Raw genomic sequence first — 19,945 nt, 5'->3', positions numbered from 1 at the left:
TGGGTCTAATTTTGAAAGCCAGCTAACTGGGTTTTTATTAAAAAAAAGAAAAGAAATTCAGTCACTGGCCAATACAAAGCAGATAAAGATTTAATGATACTGTTTTGCTTTCGGAAAAAGAAAACACAAGCCGGCAGATTTATAGACAAAGTTCTATTTTAGTTTCTTCCCCTTATCTCACGCTTTTAATTTCTTTGGCTGATTGTCTCCATTTTGCATTATGCTGCTTATCCCTAAAATTGTAAAATGTGTGTGTCTACAAATATATGTTTCCCTCTACTGATGGTAGATTGCTGAAAACTGGACGCAAAAACATTTTCTGCCCCCCCCCCCAAATCCCATTGTAAATGGTGGTCACATGACCACAGGATGCGGCAAAAAGCTGTACATGCGGGCACCCCCAGATGCAATCATGTAATTTGGGGTGGGGGATTGGTCATCATAACTTTGAATAAGAGCCAAGGTGGCGCAGTGGTTAAATGCAGCACTGCAGGCTACTGCTAGATCAGCAGTTCAGCGGTTCAAATCTCACCGGCTCAGGGTTGACTCAGCCTTCCATCCTTCCGAGGTGGGTAAAATGAGGACCCAGATTGTTGGGGGCAATATGCTGACTCTCTGTAAACCGCTTAGAGAGGCCTGAAAGGCCTATGAAGCGGTATATAAGTCTACTGCTATTGCTATGAATCAAGATTGTACGTAGCCTGGGGAAAGTCTGTTGTAACTTTGAATGGTCCTTAAGAGACCAATTGAATGTCTGGCCTAAAATCAGCCATTTTGTTTTGGTGGCCAATGATAGACTTGAATCTGGATCTCTCCACTCCTGGTCTGAACTTCATCATTCTCCTCAATTTTATTCTGAACCACAGAACAGGGAAGAAAATCCAGAGAGACAGAGACAAAGAGAGAGAAAGAGAGATGCAGACAGAGAGACACAGAGAGAGAGAGAGAGAGAGAGAGAGAGACAGAGACAGAGACAGAGACAGAGACAGAGACAGAGACAGAGACAGAGACAGAGACAGAGACAGAGACAGAGACAGAGACAGACAGAGTCAGAGAGGCAGAGACAGAGACAGAGAGGGAGAGGCAGAGAGGGAGTGGCAGAGAGAGACAGAGAGACAAACACAGAGAAAGACAGAGACACAGAGGGAGAGGCAGAGAGAGACAGAGAGACAGAGAGACAGAGACAGAGAAAGAGGCAGAGACAGAGACAGAGACAGAGAGGGAGAGGCAGAGAGGGAGTGGCAGAGAGAGACAGAGAGACAAACACAGAGAAAGACAGAGACACAGAGGGAGAGGCAGAGAGAGACAGAGAGACAGAGACAGAGAAAGAGGCAGAGACAGAGACAGAGACAGAGAGGGAGAGGCAGAGAGGGAGTGGCAGAGAGAGACAGAGAGACAAACACAGAGAAAGACACAGAGAGAGACAGAGAGGGAGAGGGAGAGGCAGAGAGGGAGTGGCAGAGAGAGACAGAGAGACAAACACAGAGAAAGACAGAGACACAGAGGGAGAGGCAGAGAGAGACAGAGAGACAGAGAAAGAGGCAGAGACAGAGATAGAGACAGAGAGGGAGAGGCAGAGAGGGAGTGGCAGAGAGAGACAGAGAGACAAACACAGAGAAAGACAGAGACACAGAGGGAGAGGCAGAGAGAGACAGAGAGACAGACACAGAGAGACAGAGAGAGCATAAAATATATTTCCCCACCAGTAATGGGAGTTGGGAACTTTTTGAGAGATAGGATTTCTTCCCTTACTTCAGATGATTATAAGAGAATGCAATCATTTCAAAACCCCGTGCACAAAAAAAAAGGAGACCAAGAGAGTGATGCGTCAGTGGTGCAAGTCACAGATAAAAATCTGTTGATGGTAGGAAGAAAACCGTCGCTTCTGAAAAACGACTTCTTTGCAGACAAACAGCCCAGGATACGTTTCGATCATCAAGCAGACGTCAGAGGAGAGATATCCAGACACTCGGACTGCCAGCGGCCTTTGGAAAGAGGCACAAAGTGCGGGAGTTTGTTAATCTGCCCAATTAGGAATTGAGCCGCATAACAAATTTCAGCCAGGATGGGCTGTTGTCGTGGCTGATCAAAGTCCATCACACCCACGGCAGAAGAAATGGCGCCAGCGCCCATCAATCGGGCCGGTGATGTTGAAGTCACAGCTTCGTGGGCTTCTGGCTTCATCAACTCTTGCAAAAAAGATTTTTCAGAGCATGCGACTTCTCTTTGTCGGCTTTATTTTCTTGGAATAACGCTGGGACGGTGTCCTTTCTCAATCAGGGAGACCATTACGCTGACGCTGGCTATCATTCCCTGCTGAGTTTAGCTGCTTTAGGGATGGGAGGCAAATGAGGCGTGCCATTCTCATCTTTTTATGGGGAGGGGGAGTTACTTCTTCCTGAGTCCCCTCACTTCCAGACGGATTGATGTGCAAGAATATTGAGCCTGAAGCAAGGAGGATGAAAAGTGTCTCCTTGAATTTGGAGGGAGGGAGGCTTTTCAAATGTCTACGGGTACCTTCTGATTTTTGCTTAATGTGCAAAGGAAGGTGGGATGGGGGCCATGTCCTTCCTGGCTGGGTGTCCCCCCCCCCTTTGGATCAGAGGGCATGGCATGAAGGAGCCCCTTATAGGTGACCCGTGGCATATGACCAGTGGTGGGTTTCAAATTTTTTAAGAACCTCTTCTGTAGGTGTGGCCTGCTTTGTAGGAGTGGCTTGCTGACCATGTGACCGGGTGGGAGTGGCCAACTTGTAAAACGCTCTTGCTTAGCAACCAAAATGTTGGGTCAGAAACTCTGGCATTTGAAGCAGGCAAGTCTTAAAGCTGTCAAGTTACAAGACCCTTGCACCCCTATCCCTTTAGGAAAAAAAATCCCAGGGGTGTTCAAACTTGAAAGCTTTAAGACTTGTGGACTTCAACTCCCAGAATTCCTCCTCTCGCTCTTCATCTTGATGATGTGGGGACGGGCAGGGGAGGGAGCTGGAACCGGTTCTAAACGGCATTATAAATTTGTGGAACCTCTTCTATAGAAGAGGTTAGAACTGGCAGGAACCCACCCCTGCTTATGACTGTAATCGAGACTGGGGTTATGGCTATAAGTCATCTCATCGTTAAGCCATCTCATGACCGTACTTGATTTTCATGACCTTTGGGGTAACGGTTGTTAAGTGAACACAATGGTCACAAAAGCAATGTCGTGGTCCTTAAGCAAATTCGTTGTCTGCAAAAAGTGGGATTTTTTTTGCTGAAAACTGGAAGCAAAAACATTTTCTGGCCAAAAAAAGCATTGTAAATGGTGGTCACATGACCATGGGATGTGGCAAAAAGCTGTACCCATGGGCACCCCAAATGTGATTTGGTGGAGGAATGGTCATCATAACTTCAAATCTAGATCGTACGTAGCCTGGGGAAAGTCTGTTGTAACTTTGAATGGTTATTATGTTGAACGGTTGAATGACTGGCCTAAAATCAGCCTTTCAGTTTTGGGGGCCAATGATGGACTTGTATCTGGATCTCTCCACTCCTGATCTGACCTTCATCATTCTTCTCAATCTCAATTTCAACCCCAGAACTGGGCAGAAAAGGCAGAGAGAGGCAGAGAGAAAGAGAGAGAAGGAGAGAGGCAGATAGAGAGGCAGACAGAGAGAGACAGACAGATAAACGGAGAGCGAAGAGCAGATAAACACACACAGAGAGAGGCAAAGAGAAACAGAGAGACAGACAGGCAGAGAGACACACACAGAGAGAGACACAGAGAGAGACAGAGACAGAGAGAAAGAGACAGACATAGAGAGACAGACAGATAAACGGAGAGAGAAGAGCAGATAAACACACAGAGAGAGAGAGAGACAGATAGACAGAGGCAAAGAGAAACAGAGAGGCAGACAGGCAGAGAGACACAGAGAGAGAGACAGAGAGAAAGAGACAGACATAGAGAGACAGACAGATAAACGGAGAGAGAAGAGCAGATAAACACACAGAGAGAGAGACAGATAGACAGACAGAGGTAAAGAGAAACAGAGAGACAGACAGGCAGAGAGAGGCAGAGACGGAGAGGGAGGGAGACCTATAGGAGATCAAGATAATCTTCAACAGTCTCATTTCATGTGACACTTCAGTGACTAGAAAGATTGGGGATCCTGATGTGTTGAACAGATGGAAAGAGGGCAAACTGTGCATCAAAATATCACGGCAGGCAGGGGGGAGATGCGGTGCTGACATGACTCATGATGGCAGGAAACGTAGAGGACACAATCATCATCTCTCAGGACTGGAGGCCTCTCTGAAACCAACCTCTCTTGCAACAATGGTATATACGTATATAGATTTCATTTTTACACTTGGACACCCCCCCCCCCCCATGTTGCAACTGCTTGAGTGTTAGAGTCTGTTTTCTTACATTGCTTTTGGCTCTTCAAGGCAGTCCAAACAAGACACAGAAGTAGGGAATATTAGCTCTGCAGGATCCAATCGGGGTAGGTGTGCCCCCCCGCCCCCTGGGGTGGGTTCCTGCCAGTTCTAACCTCTTCTATAGAGGTTTAGTGCCGTTTAGAACCGGTTCCAGCTCCCTCCCCCCTGTCCGTCTGCACATCATCAAGATGAAGAGCGAGAGGAGGAATTCTGGGAGTTGAAGTCCACAAGTCTTAAAGCTGTCAAGTTTGAACACCCCTGGGGTTTTTTTTCTAAAGGATTAGGGGTGCAAGGGTCTTGTAACTTGACAGCTTTAAGACTTGCACGCTTCAACGCCAGAGTTCCTGAGCCGACATTTTGGTTGCTAAACAAGAGCGTTGTTAAGTGAGTTTCACCACATTTTACAAATTGGCCACTCCCACCCAGTCACATGGCTGGCAAGCAACTCTCACCAAGTCACATGGCTGGCAAGCCACTCCCATCCAGTCACATGGCCAGTTAGCCACTCCCACAAAGCAGGCCACACCTACAGAAGAGGTTATAAAAAAATTTGAAACCCACCACTGTCTCCGCCCCCCTCAGGACCATAGGTTTTGTCTTCCAAGCTTTTGGACTCGTGCCTGGAGGCCATCCTCAACTTCTCAACTACCTCTACTACCTCAATCTTTATGGTTAGGTTACATTAACAGACTCTTGGAAAACTGAGATTAATTATCCCCTGTTTTAGTTTTACTCTGCAAAACTAGGGAGGGTCCCTTCTGAAATACATGCCACGCCCTCCCTCCTTTTGTGGGCTGAGACATCATTTTCAATATGGTTGTCCCATTTGCAGTTGTCTCTCCTGTCCTTCAGATCATTCTCACATACCATCACAACTCACTCTTACGTTCTTTGTTCACTCCTGCAGGAAGGGAAAAATCTCTTCCTTCCTTCCTTCCTTCCTTCCTTCCTTCCTTCCTTCCTTCCTTCCTTCCTTCCTTCCTTCTTTTTTCTCTTCGTTCCTTCCTTCTTTTTTCTTTTTCTTTCCTTCTTCCTTATTTCTTTCTTTTTCCTTCCTTCCTTTCTTTTTCTCTTTCTTTCTTCCTTCTTTTTTCTTTTTCTTTCCTTCTTCCTTTCTTCTTTCTTTTTCCTTCCTTTCTTTCTTTTTCTCTTTCTTTCTTTCTTCCTTCTTCCTTCCTTCCTTCTGTCCTTCCTTCCTTCTTTTATCTTTTTCTGTCTTCTTTCTTTTTCTTTCTATCTATCTTTTTTCTTTTTATTTCTTCCTTCTTTCTTCTTCCTTCCTTCCTTCTTTTATCTTTTTCTTTCTTCTTTCTTTTTCTTTCTATCTATCTTTATTTCTTTCTTTTTCTTTCTGTCTATCTTTATTTCTTTCTTTTTCTTTCTTCCTTCCTTCTTTCTTTCTTTCTTTCTTTCTTTCTTTCTTTCTCTTTTTTCTTTCTCCAGACCAGCCAAGTCAATGGGGACGCCAGATTCACTTAACAACTGAGTCAATAACTTAACAATGGCAGTGATTTGCTTAACTACTGTAGCAACAAAGGCGGTAAAACGGGGACCAAGTTCACTTAAAAACCATCTCCCTGAGCTCCATAAATTCTGGGCTCAATGGCAGTCCTAAGTCGAGGGCTACCCATAGAGTCTGTTTGTCCCCTGACTTTCCCCCTTCAATTCAGAGAAAATCCAGTTCTCACCAGACCGAGAAAGACTCTGATCTTCAGAGCCGTTATGTGATAGGGCCAAGCCCCCGCTGTGGCAGACAAGATAGATAAGAATGATAGCCAAGACTTGCAGAAACTAGATGGAAACTTTTTGCAAGTATCTAACTATGCACTGACAGTCAGGGGTTGCCAAGATTCTTAGAACCTGAAAGAGGGTGAGTAGCCTCGATCATGATTTTTAAAAAAATATATATATATAAAATCTGATTCACGCACCATGAATCTAAGGTGATGAGTTTGGTTGGGAACCTTGTGCTTGACGGGAAGGGCGTTGATGTTGTTACTGAGCCATGGTTGATGGCTCAGCAAGCGATGTAATCCTCATATATTGCATCCAGTTTTGGTCACCGTATTATAAAAGAAGATGTGGAGACTCTGGAAAGAGGGCAGAGAAGAGCCACAAAAGCGATTAGGGGACTGGAGGCCAAAACATATGAAGAACGGTTGCAGGAACTGGGTATGCCTAGTCTAGTGAAGAGAAGGACCAGGGGAGACATGATAGCAGTCTTCCAATATCTCAGGGGCTGCCACAAAAGAAGAGGGAGTCAAGCTATTCTCCAAAGCACCTGAAGGCAGGACAAGAAGCAACGGGTGGAAACTAATCAAGGAGAGAAGCAACTTAGAATTAAGGGAGTCATTTCCTGACAGTGAGAACAATTAACCAGTGGAACAACTTGCCTCCAGAAGTTGTGAATGCCCCAACACTGCAGGCTTTTAAGAAGAGACTGGATAGCCATTTGTCTATAATGATATAGAGGAGTGATAGCTAACCTTCTCCGGACTGAGTTCCCAAATTGTGTGCACAAATGCACACAAGCATGCCTTAACCCCCAAAAATGCAAATGCACGTGTGGTCCCCCCACATGTGCCCCAGCCCACGGATGTGTGTGCGCCCCCCCCCACACACACAGGCACATGCATCCCCAGCACATGTGTGGCAGAGGCCAGAAGACCAGCTGTTCAGTGGGAGGCACGCGTGCCTGCATGGTGGAACTCAGCTGGGGCAATGGCTGGCATGCTCAGAGAGAGGCCTCTGCATGCCACCTCTGGCACAGGAGCCATAGGTTCACCATCATGGGTATAGAGTCTCCTGCTTGAGCAGGGGATTGGATTAGAAGACCTCCAAGGTCCCTTCCAGCTTGTTATTCCGTTATTCATGAAGCCATGATTTCCTACTGTGCTTCGTACGGTGAACCAACTGAGCCCCCCCCCCCCAAATGAATCTGTTCAAATTTGGAACTATGCTACTATCCCGAACACCAAGAACACTTGTGTGTGGGGGGGGTCTACTGTTTGAACTCACCAGAAGAAAGTTCTTGGGTTTGAATACCTCGGGTCTAAATGCTTTAAAGACATAGTCACTGAGTCCTACACTACATTAATTAGTCTGTGCAGGAATAAATATCGTCTCAGAAACATCCAAGAAATTAAATATGCCCTAATCTGAGCACCAAGTCTTTCAAGAGCCCCGTTTCTTGGTTATATTAATATCTATGGCAATAGTTTTACTTGCCAACCATATATATCGATTCTGCATTGTTTTCATTACAGTAGTGGCCAAAAAATTTGGGGGGGGGGGGAGAAGTGTATTTTTGAGGTTTGACGACTAATAACACCACTTTTTTTTTTAGTAGTGCCATAAAATTATATATCAATGGAAAGATAGTTTAATCAAGAATGTAATGCAACAAAGTTTGTTCAATTATCTGTATTGTATGAAAAGGTATAGGTCAGAAGCAATCCAGCAATAAAAGCCAGTTAGTAGAAGCAATCTTTCGATCTTGGTTTCACATTATAACAGCTGCAGAATAAAAAGACTTGGTTCACTCCGTGGTAATTCATGCTAAAGGTCACCCAACTAAGTATTAACTGAAGTGGTGATAATTTTTGTGTATCTTGTTTTTTCTATGGTGACAATTTTTGTACATCTCGTTTTTTCTATGCATTTCACTTTTCTTCCCTATAACTGCTATTCTAATAGGAAATCCTTCATAAAAGTATTGCCTTACATTCTTGATTAAATTATCTTTCCATTGATATATAATTTTATGGTACAACTCCCCCCCAAAAGTGGTGTTATTAGCCGTCAAACCTCAAAAATACACTTTTCCCCTAAAAGGTTTCCATAATTTTGGCTACTACTGTACATTATTGTTTTATGTTTTTAGGAGTGCCTATGAGACACTCATTAAGAGGGGCGACTATAGAAATTCAATAAATAAATTCATAGATCCCACAAAGTTTCATTTTGAAATATGAAAGGGTTTTAGGCCATGGAACTCTGATTTTTCCTCAGAAATTCCGGCGCCATTTTCTTCTTTCCCTCTGCTCACTTCTCACACAAAACAAATATCTTTTTTTTTATCTTTTAGCGTCAGAAGAAGAAAAGGGGCTGAACCTCAGGAGGATGGAATCCTTCACTTCTGTTCTGTATGATTATGTTGAGAATGACACCTATGATTTCAGCTTGAATGATTCTGAGATTTTGTATGGGGATATTGAAGCCTCAAGCACAATGCACGTGGTCTCCATGGTGATTTACAGCACCACTTTACTCTTCGGGACCGTCGGCAACGGCCTTGTCATCTTCCTCACTGGTTTCCAAATGAAGAAGACGGTAACCACCATGTGGTACCTCAACTTGGCTCTAGCTGATTTCATATATGACCTTTCTCTGTCCTCAGAGTTGCTCTATTTTGCCCTCCATGAATGGACTCTTGGGTGGCTATTCTGCAAACTGGACACTGTGGTGTCTTTCCTAAACATGTTTGCCAGTGTCTTCTTCTTGACAGCCATCAGTGTTGACCGTTGTGTTTCCGTAGTGTGCCCCATTTGGTCGTTGAACCATCGCACGCTTCGGCTGGCTTCCTTAATAGTTGGCCTCATCTGGATGATGGCCTTGGCACTCAGCACCCCCTATCTCTACTTCCGGGACATGGAATATGATACGGACAACTCTGTCAAGTGCTCCTATAGCTTTGGCTTAGAAGAAGCCAGCAGCCACCAGTCCCATCTTTCCATGGTGGTGACTGAATTTGTAATTGGGTTCTTCATCCCCTTCAACATCATCTTGGCTTGTTACTGCATCATTGTCTTTAAGCTCAGAAGGAAGCTCTTTGGTCAGTCTGGTAGATCCTTCAAGATCATGGTGGCGGTAGTGGTAACATTCTTCTGCTGTTGGTTCCCTCACCACTTCTTCTCCATTCTAGAGAACTTGGTTGATGAGAGCTTCGAAATGAGCATGGTCATTGATATTGGGCTGCCATTGGCTAATGGTTTGGTGTGTCTCAACAGCTGCCTCAATCCATTCCTGTATGCTTTCGTGGGTTCGGATTTTAGAAAAAATAGCTGGCGTTCCTTCCTCTCAGCTTTCAAAAGTGCTTTTAGTGAAAACTGGGCCACATCCTCTTTTTCAAGTAATAGGAATTCTGGTTCTACTTCAGGAATAGTGGAATACAGCATGGTGTGAGTTATTTTTTGGAGTATAAGATGCACCTTTCCCCCCACCCCCCAAAAAAGATGGTGAAAATTTGGTGCATCTTATACAATGAATACAGCATTTGTGGCCTACTGAAACCCCTTCCCCCATTTTTGCAAAAAAAAACAAGACGTGCAGAGGGTTTGGGAGGCCTGCAGAGTGCAAAAACTTTTTTTTTAATTTAACTCTTCAAAATCATGGTGTGTCTTATACTCCAGTGCGTCTTACAGTCCGAAAAATACAGTACTCTTCTTATACCGAGAACATGGCCATAGCTGTAATCACACAGTGTACTTCCTGAAGTCACCCGTTATCTTGATTCGCATAGCACAGCAAATTGTAAACTAACCAAATGGCGCTCGGCCACAAAGTCAGAACTCATCAAGCTTAATCTTCATTGCCACCTTTAGCATGGCTATTAGCTTGGTGAAGTGTGAGCAGCTCTGATGGCTTCCCAAAGATGCTTTTTCCAAAGGCAACTGGGCTTTGTCTTTCTTTGAAGCTGTTTCGCTTGTCACTCAAGAAGTTCTGAAGAACTGAGGAAGCTTTTTGGATGAGAAGCGAACCGTCTTCAAGGAACAACAAAGTCCAGTTGCCTTTTGAAAAAGCACCGTTGGGGCAGCCATGACTTGGATGAGTGAGAATCTCCATAGATTCTTATGACTTCCTTCAAACAATCCAGTTAGCTGAACCAAGTAATGACCAAGGAGAACACAATTGCAGAACAATACTGAACTTGGCCAGGATTAAATTTGGTTAGGATCTGGCTCCTAACCAAATTATGAGGTGGCTGGTTGTGCTGACTGAATTCAATCGCTTGGTTAATACCAGAACCTGGGTTAATTCAGGAACCAGATTAAGCAGATTATGTGAGCACACTTTGACACATGTACAAAGTGTCATCTGGGACCCATCTGTGTTCTGAGTAACATGCTCCCCCCCCCCTCCCCCAGCAAATCCACATTTTGCAAATAAATTCTTGGATGAGTTCAATGGATATTTCTGAAACAAGGTCTTTTCAGTGGTGGCATTCACTTTTCAACAGAACTCTCTGTATCCATTTCAACAAATTTGTTATTTCTCAAACTTTCTAATGTTTACTCTTCCCCACTGTTTATTACAGCCTTCTACAGCCTTTGGCCTCCAGATATATTGGCTTATTATTCCCAGGGTTATACCCTAAACCCGGGATGCCGAACCTGTCACGCTAGGCGTTGCCCTGTCAGCTGGCTAGTGCGCATGTGCACGCTGGCAAACTGAGTTCAGCCTTTTTTAAAGCCATTTTTCGTCCTCCCCAGGCTCCAGAAGCTTTATAGGAGCCTGGGGAGGGCGAAAACAGCTCCCCACCGGAGACCCTCCGGAGGCTTCAGGAGCTTCATCAGAGCCGAGGTGGCGCAGCACTGCAGGCTACTTCACCTGACTGCAGTTCAGCAGTTCGGCTGTTCAAATCCCACTAGGCTCAAGGTTGACTCAGCCTTCCATCCTTCCGAGGTGGGTAAAATGAGGACCCGGATTGTTGTTGGGGGCAATATGCTGACTCTGTAAACCGCTTAGAAAGGGCTGAAAGCCCTATGAAGTGGTATATAAGTCTAACTATTGCTATTGCTAGCTTCCTTGAAGGCTCTGGAGGGCCAGAAATGACCATACGAGCAACCCAGAAGTCATCATCCTTCCAAAGTTGGTAAAATAAGAATCCAGATTGTTGGGGGCAATATGCTGACTCTGTTTTCGCCCTCCCCAGATTCCTATAAAGCAGAGGTGGGTTCCTACCAGTTCGCACCTATTCGGTAGAACCGGTTCGTCAAATCTACTGAACTGGTTAGAAGAGGTTCCACCAGTGGACCCGGAAAGCAGGCCACACCTACAGAAGAGGCTCCAAAATTTTTTGAAACCCACTACTAACACACACACACACACACAAACACACACAGACAGACAGACAGACAGACTCACACAGAAAGAGAAAGAAAAAGAGAAAGAAAGGAAGGAAGGAAGAAAGAAAGAAAGAAAGAAAGAATGAGAGAGAGAAAGAAAGAAAGAAAGAAAAAATGAGAGAGAGATGAAAGAAAAAAAGGAAAAAGGGACAGAGAGACAAAAGGAAGGAAAGAGAGAGAGAGAGAGAGAGAGAGAGAGAGAGAGAGAACACATGGCCGGCAAGCCACTACCACCAGGTCACATGGCCAGAAAGCCACTCCCACAAAGGAGGCCACACCCACAGAGTGGGTTCGAAAATTTTTTGAAACCCACCACTGCTATAAAGTCTCTGGAGCCTGGGGAGGGTGAAAAAAGCATTCAAAAATGGGGGGGCATGCCTGACATGCATGCGTGCATGCTGGGGGGGGGTTGCGCACAACCCCCCTGCACTCCCCCCACTTATGGCACATGAGTCAAAAAAGGTTCATTACTGCCCTAAACCAACAATAATTAGCAGCTTTCAAAAGCATTAAATTCTGGGAGCCGAATTTAGTTTGCTATAACACCTAGTTTGCTATTATCCATATTGCTATTTTTGTAACACGTGTTGTAAAATATGTATTATGTGCATTCTGATTTCCGTTGATAATCTTATGCACCATCTAGGAAAAAGAATGGTAAAAATAGGCTCATGATTACTTTTTCTAATTGCTTTTCTGCCTGTTTATTTACGGCTGGTCTGACTTCTAGTCTATTACGAAATTTAAGACTATTTAAAGATCGGTTATTTTTTTTTTCCTCCTGATAAATATTATGCAACATAATTCTGTGTGTTTGCTTGCTTTATTCGAAGTAATTTGCCGTTAGCTAAATTTATGTTATGTGAAGCCATGGGTTGCATGGACTTTCAAGAGACAGGGTGCTTTGATGGTGAAATGATCTTGTTTACATATTTCAAAGGATTTTCCCATCTTGCATTTAATAGTAGCAATAACACTTAGAATAATATACCACTTCAGTTTACAGAGTCAGCATATTGCCCCCAATAATCTGGATTCTTATTTTACCGACTTCGGAAGGATGGATGGTTTAGTCAACCTTGAGCTTCTCAGATGGAGAGTCAACAGCCCCCAGGTCTGGAGGTGGCTGATGAGGAAGAGGAGGACAGCTGGGTCCAGTGCAGTGGTGGGTTTCAAAAATTGTTCGAACCTACTCTTTGGGTGTGGCCTCCTTTGTGGGAGTGGCTTGCCACCCATGTGACCGGATGGGAGTGGCTTGCTGCTCATGTGACCGGATATGAAGATGCCGATGACACTTGTCAGAACCACCTTAAATTGCCTCACACACAGCACTGTCTTGAATAAGAATATGATGTAAACTTGTATTTTAAAGGGCATCTTTGGTTTGCGTTAAAACAACTTCAACACACGCAATGTTCTGATTGCACCACAAACGCAGTAGTCATCCTTACCTTTCACAGAGGCACTGAGTTTTATAAATAGGAGCATGATAGTGTAGAATAATCATATCCAAGGACCAGTGGTGGGTTTCAAAAATTTTTGGAACCTCTTCTGTAGGTGTGGCCTGCTTTCCGGGTCCACTGGTGGGACCTCTTCTAACCGGTTCGGTAGATTTGACGAACCAATTCTGCCGAATAGGTGCAAACTGGTAGGAACCCACCTCTGGTCCAGTGCTTGACACACAGATGCGCAGAAGGCAGAGGAGAAGAGAGCATTGGAAATCTATGGGTCGATCCTTGGGATGAAAGAACCACTGCTGTTAGCGAAGCCCCTGTGTAGCTCTGGGGATAAAAGGCAGAGGGCAGAGATGAATAGATGTGGTAGACAACTATTCATCTCCCCTGCCGGACAGACCTGTCAGGAGAAAGAGGAGATGAAGAGAGAAAGAAAGAGAGAGGGAGCGGGAGAGGGAGAGAGATTTTTTGCCGTGGCATTAAGCACTCCTAATAGAGGGGAACATTTGTTTAACTACAAAGGGTTTGCCATGTTTGGGAGTCAGGTCAGAACACATTTAGTTATTACTAACTAAAGTGAACATGATGTACAACTGGACCAAGTGGAAATTTGAAAAGTGGGTCATCATTGATTCTATATTATCACCAGTATATGTTCTTGAAAATAAAGATTTATTGGAAGAATATAGTGATGGAAAAGCCAGTTTTTCTTTCTTTTTTTAAATAATTTTTTATTTTTAATTTTCAAAACAAACATGACACATAAAATCTTCTTTCTTTACATACTGTAGAAAGTGCTTCAGTTGGTTGCAAAAGACTTTTGTGCATCTTTTCCACCACCATCAAGTATATTTCGTATTAACTCAAGTATTTTAACTCAAATGTTTATATATGTTACCATCATCATACCTCCAGTTTTATTTGACTATCATTGTTAAGACATCCTTCATCATAAAATATACCAAAATTTAATACATAACCACATACTGGCATTTCATTTACTATTTCTAAAATCCTCCAATAGTATTGAGTCCTTATGTCCTATTCTAGCTAAACATCCATAATATTTAGTAACAAAATTTTCCAATCCTCCTTTTCAAAACACTGTTTACAATTTACATCCAGTTTCCTTGTGATGTACCCATACCTATATATAAACTATTTATCATTATCCCTTCTTTATTTGATTATATCCTATATCATAACATTTCCCCCCTAATAGTCAAAACTTGACTCTATCTAATTTAGCTCTTTTTTTAAATTGACCTTAATATATAATCCAAAAAGTTTTCTAATCTTCCCTTCATGGGTATCATTCAATATTCATATCCAAATATTGCTTATCATAACACTACACATTGTATACATTATTATCATTATCAATTTTTTTTATTTAACTATAACTTCTGATGCTGGTAAAAGTAATTTCAAATACATGTAGATGTGTGTGTGTGTGTGTGTGTTTCTGTGTGTGTGCGTACTCACACATACAGTGTCAACCCTGAAGTGAACCTGGCTGAGGCCATCTTGGAGGCTTCAGGTTTGCCACAAGCAAGAAGAAGGGACAGGGAGGGGGAAAATTCATAGCTGGAGTTTTATAGTGAAAACAAAAGGTTTTCCTGTGGGAACCAAGGTCATTCCAACAGGTGGCTGGGGAGAGGAGGAGTGGGGTAACCAAGCAACCAGCCAGCACCTCAATTGGACAACATGACTGATGATTTGGGGGGAAGGGGAAACTTTCACTTTTTAATCTGGTGAAACCCGCAGGAACTTTCAGAATTGGTTTTCACCAGTTGTGCCAATATAATGTATCCAATAAATCATTTTAATAAATATTATCCAGGGAGGTCTTATTTTGGGGAAAACATGGTATTTTCATATATCATAACATTTCCCCCCTATTAGTTAAAACTTAGCTGTGTCTAATTTTGTTCTTTTTTATTATTGTTGTTATCAATATGCTTTATATATAGTCCAAAAATGTTATGTATACAATGTTGAGCTGTTATGATAAGTAATAATTAGATATGAATATTGAATGTTACCTGCGAAGGGAAGGTTACAAACATTTTTGGACTATATATAAAGCATATTAATAACAACAATAGTAAAAAGGGGAAACATGGTATTTTCATTGGGAACCAGATGAGGATTACAGAAATGCATTAAACTCCGCTGGTGACGTTACTTAGCCTAGTAATGAAGTGTTCAGAAACTGAAACACAAGCTCAGAGAATGAGCTCTCATCCTCATCCTACACCCGAGCTACAGATATTCGCCACTGTTGCAAAGGTGCCATTTCTACATCCATGCAGTAGATTTCGTGATGGGTTCTTCAGATGTTCCTCAGAGAACCTCAAAGCAAGGAATCTTCAGCAGATGGGGGGGGCCATGGAGCAATGCGAAAGGGGTTGATTTGACAAACTGGAATGGGGAGGGTTTTGGGAACCGAGATCTCAGCAGGATTCAGACCTCCTGGGACGTGGTGTCCACTGAAGATTTAGTCTTATTAGTTACTACGCTCTGGCTGTTGTCTTCTGTGAAAGCATTCTCAAATACAGAAAGGATGGACCGTCTCAGTCTCGTTTTGAAATCCTGGCCGATGAAGACATACAAAATGGGGTTGAGGCAGCTGTTGATGAAAGCCAGGCTTGTTGCAAAGGGAATACCGATCCTCACCAAATCTAAATATCCTCTCAACTCAAAGAAACTAAAAAGATGATAAGGGAACCAGCAGACAAAAAAAGTAACGATCACTGCGGTGATGACATGAAAGGGTTTGTTAGATTGGGACAAACGACTGCGTCTCAGTTTCAAGACAATCGCCCCGTAGCAGATCAGAATAACCGTGAAGGGAATGAGGAAGGCTAAGATGAACCGGGAGATTATCATTGCATGATGTCTGGTTTTTTCAACCTCTGGGGTGTTACCATAATTGTTGTAGCAGTTAATATATTCCGGGTCTTGTACATGTGGTGCTGTTTGCCTGAAATACATGACTGGAGAACACAACACCAGGGCCCAGATCCACACACCCACAGCCACAAAAGAAGCCCACCGAGGTTTTCGGTGATTCTGAGCCCAGACGGGATACAGGACAGAAATGCAACGGTCAATGCTGATGACCATGAGGATATAAACACTGGCATAGAGGTTGAGGAAAGCCACGGTGCTGTTCGCTTTGCACAAGAACTGACCAAAGGGCCAGTGGAATTCCAGGGCTAAATAAGCGACGCTCAGGGGAAGGAAGAAAGTGAAGGCAAAGTCCGCAATGGCCAAGTTGAGAAACCAGATCGTGTTGACCGTCTTCTTCATTCGGAAGCCGATGATGAAGATGACCAGCCCATTGCCAAGGACCCCCAGCACAAATGCAAGGCTGTAGATCACCATGGAGACAATGTGAATTGCTTTTGTCAGTCGATAGGCTGACTCGTCATAATCATAGTAGTCACCCTCAGTATCGTTCAGAGCGGTGTTGCTCATTTCTTCTTCTGATAGAGACGGATGAACGTTGCTCCTTTTCCTAAAAGCAAAGACACAGGAATGGTTGAGCTGATGTGTGTCAACCCTGAAGCTGACCTGACCAAAGCCATTTTGAACCGCTTCAGTGTTGCCACATTGGAGCCGAGGGATGGGGAGTGGGGATTTGAGGTAGAAGGGATTCTGTAGCCAAAACAAAATGTTTTCTCTTGGGAACCAAGGTCATTCTCACACCTGGTTGGAGGAAGGCAGAGTGATGCTGCCCAGCTGCCAGCCCACACCATGATTGTGACTGATTGTTTTGAGAAAGTAGAAAATTTTTTACTTTTTATTAGGTGGGAGGCCTTAGAGCCGGTTTTCACCAGATAGGTGCCAATATGATATTTCCAATAAAGCTATTCTTTGAGGAATCTATCCATCTCAGGTGACAAGCTGCACTATGAAAATAACAACGTGCTATTTTCTTTATCATTGCAAGCCATACCTAAGAGTTGGAGTTTGGGAAGATTTTGAAAACTGATTTAGATTTTAAGAAATACTTAGATGAAAAGAGGTTGTTTCTCTTACATAAGTATGTATATACGCACACATGAATAAATAAATGTACAATCCCCCCCCCGCTCTCTTTCTCCCTCCTCCTCCTCATCTTCTTCTTCCTTCTTCTTTCCCGTTTCCTGCTTGTGGAAATGATGTGATGGCCATTGGTCAAAGAGATTTCCTCAGGCTCTTACTCAACATCAAGACATCCCTTCTTTAGTTGGTTTCTTTACATCCAAAGTCAACCAGGGCAACCTTGCCAAGGTAAGGCAAGTCATAGAACGAAATAATGCAGGACGAAGGCAAAGCAGGATACGTGGGGGGGGGGGAGTGTTAGCCAAGACAGGAAATCATTGTTTGCTCTCTTCTACATTTCCCTTTGTACAGAAAAGAGCTGAACAGGAGACAGGTTGAGAAATCTTTCTGATGCCAGAAACCAAATGGTCATGTTATTGCAACATCACTTGTCTATTAAAAGCATCAAACAAAAAATGGGGGGGAGGGGGAAAAAACCCCTGACAGCTAAGAAAAAGCACAAAGCCAAAAAATCATGTGAGGCTGAACAAACATAAGCGTATAGCTATCATCCCTCCAGGTAAAATGGACAGGAAACAGAACCAGGTGAACAAATGCTATTTGATTGTAAAGCTACATGACAGGAATCATTGCAACTCTGAATATATCAATTTCCAGGGGTCGCTTTTAATAGCTTGACTCATCAGGAATAGGTCCTTTCTAAGTTTCCTTCTCTAAGAACTGCGAAGAGGAAAGGGAGAAGGTGAAGATGACCCGTCCAGGGAACGTAGTAAACATTTTGCAACTTGGAGAACTTATATCAAAGTAAAGTCAGAGTTTGATGGTAAAATGAGGATCAGGTTGTTGAGGAGAAATTATACTGACGTTGTAAACCAGCCAGAGAGGGCTGCAAAACACTATGGAGCCATACACAATATAAGTCTACGTGCCAAACAATTTTATCATTTCATAAAAATGTGTTAACATTGTTGATGCTATGTAGCTAATTGAGATGTGAGGGAACTATATTAACATTATTAACTGTAGATAACTAATTAAGTGAAATGCTTATTACATTTAAAAAAATTGAATTTGAGGATATATGCTACCTATAATACAATAGAATAACAGATGGAAATGAAAAGATAAATTTGGCTAACTTTGAAGGGGCAAATAATGATATTGTTTCCGTATTAAGAAGAAGTTAAGCTTAAGATGGAATAATATGGAAAGAAAATAATATGGCTGAAACTGGAAATGTCTCACTTTTTATCTTCCTTTCTTTAAAAAAAAAAATTTAATAAAAATCACGTAAAAATAAATATTTCTCACCTTAAGGTAAAGAAGTACCCTGTTCCTTCGTTTCCTCCTGGGAGATGTGATCTTCTGATAACAAGCCAGAAAACAGAACTGACACTGGATGGGGGCAAGTAGAGAGTAATCATTCATTTTCCCCCGCCCCTTGGAGATGTTCCTGTTGCTTCATCACAGGCAAAATTTCACATTTCTTTTTTTTTAATTGAAAATTTTTGAAAAAAAACTTTTACAAATGTTTACCTCCCTCCCCCTCCCCTCCCCCTCCCCTCCCCCCCAATCCCCCCCCAACCTCCCCCCCCCCACCCCCAACTTCCCAGAACCAATACAGGGTATAAATCTTTAACCAAAATATTCTAAAATAAACTTTTTAAAAAAGTTAGTATCATTTTTCATTTGAGCTTTAACTCGTCTTTGCTAGGCTAACTCTAAACAGATTATATCATTCCTTGTTTCTTAGTCCCATACTTATTTTGAGTATAGTCAATCCATCTTCTCCACTCCAATTTATATCTCTCATTTGAGTGGTCCTTGAGATATGCTGATATTTTAGCCATCTCTGCTAGGTTTGTTACTTTTAATGTCCATTCTTGAATAGTAGGCAAATCTTCCTTCTTCCAGTATTGCACCACCAACAGTCTTGCTGCGGTTATTAAATGCAGAATCAAGTTAGTCTCTATAACTGTACAATCAGTAATTATACCTAACAGGAATAACTGAGGGGTAGACTTTATCCTTTTTTTTAAAGAACATTTTGCATAATCCACCATATTTTTATCCAAAATGCTTTAACCTTTTTACAAGTCCACCATATATGGTAATATGTAGCATCGAGACAGTCACATCTCCAGCATTTAGGTTGTAAATTCGGATACATACAGGCCAGTTTTTTAGGATCTAAATGCCATCTATAAAACATCTTATAAAAGTTTTCTCTCAAATTTTGGGCTTGTGTGAATTTTACATTTCTTACCCATATTTTTTCCAATGTATCCAACATTATTGGTTCTTCAAAATTTTGTGCTCATTTTATCATACAGTCTTTAACTAATTCTGTTTCCGAATCCATTTCTATTAATGCATTATATAGTCTCTTTATATGCATTGGACTTTGATCCCTAATTTGTTTTAATAAATTATCTTCATTTTGCGTAAAACCAATTTTTTGATCTTTTTTCCATCTGGCCTGTAACTGCCCATACTGAAACCATGTTTGAATTATCTTTTCCTCTTTTAGTACATTCAAGGGTTTTAATTGTAATACACCTCTTTCTAAAGTGAGAAGCTGTCTGTATGAAATTACATCCTGTTTTTGTACTATATTTATGTTTTCTATTGCGTGTCTAGGAATTGCCCACATAGGTATCTTATCATTTAGTTTATATTGATATTTTTTCCAGACCCGCAGTAGAGCATTCCTTAAAATATGACTTTTAAAATTCTTATCCACCTTCTTGTCATATAACAAGTGAGCATGCCAACCATATACCAAATCATGCCTTTTGATATTAAGTATGCTATCATCTGTTGAGTTAATCCAATCGCTGATTACTGATAAAACTACTGCTTCATAATATAGTTTTAGATTTGGCAATTTCAAACTTCC

At 42.4% G+C, this 19,945-nt stretch overlaps 2 protein-coding genes across 2 annotated transcripts; one reads left to right on the top strand and one right to left on the bottom strand.

The window, feature by feature from the left end:
- Window positions 1–8,534: 8,534 nt before the first annotated feature.
- Window positions 8,535–9,635, top strand: LOC106547316 (chemerin-like receptor 1). Its single transcript, XM_014064444.2, has one exon. The coding sequence runs from the start codon at window positions 8,535–8,537 to the stop codon at window positions 9,594–9,596; it is 1,062 nt and encodes a 353-aa protein (XP_013919919.2). The 3' UTR covers window positions 9,597–9,635.
- A 5,764-nt stretch (window positions 9,636–15,399) lies between these two features.
- Window positions 15,400–16,503, bottom strand: LOC106547307 (chemerin-like receptor 1). The gene has a single exon (XM_014064433.2). The coding sequence runs from the start codon at window positions 16,474–16,476 to the stop codon at window positions 15,460–15,462; it is 1,017 nt and encodes a 338-aa protein (XP_013919908.2). The 5' UTR covers window positions 16,477–16,503; the 3' UTR covers window positions 15,400–15,459.
- Window positions 16,504–19,945: the final 3,442 nt, after the last annotated feature.

This window comes from Thamnophis sirtalis, unplaced genomic scaffold (assembly GCF_051295495.1).
Source record: "Thamnophis sirtalis isolate CommonGarterSnake01/CBP01778 unplaced genomic scaffold, rThaSir2_p1.2 scaffold_13, whole genome shotgun sequence".
NCBI classification, from domain to species: domain Eukaryota; kingdom Metazoa; phylum Chordata; class Lepidosauria; order Squamata; family Natricidae; genus Thamnophis; species Thamnophis sirtalis.
The sequence above is the reverse complement of the archived record's forward strand: the minus strand, read 5'-3'. Positions and strand labels throughout refer to the sequence as shown.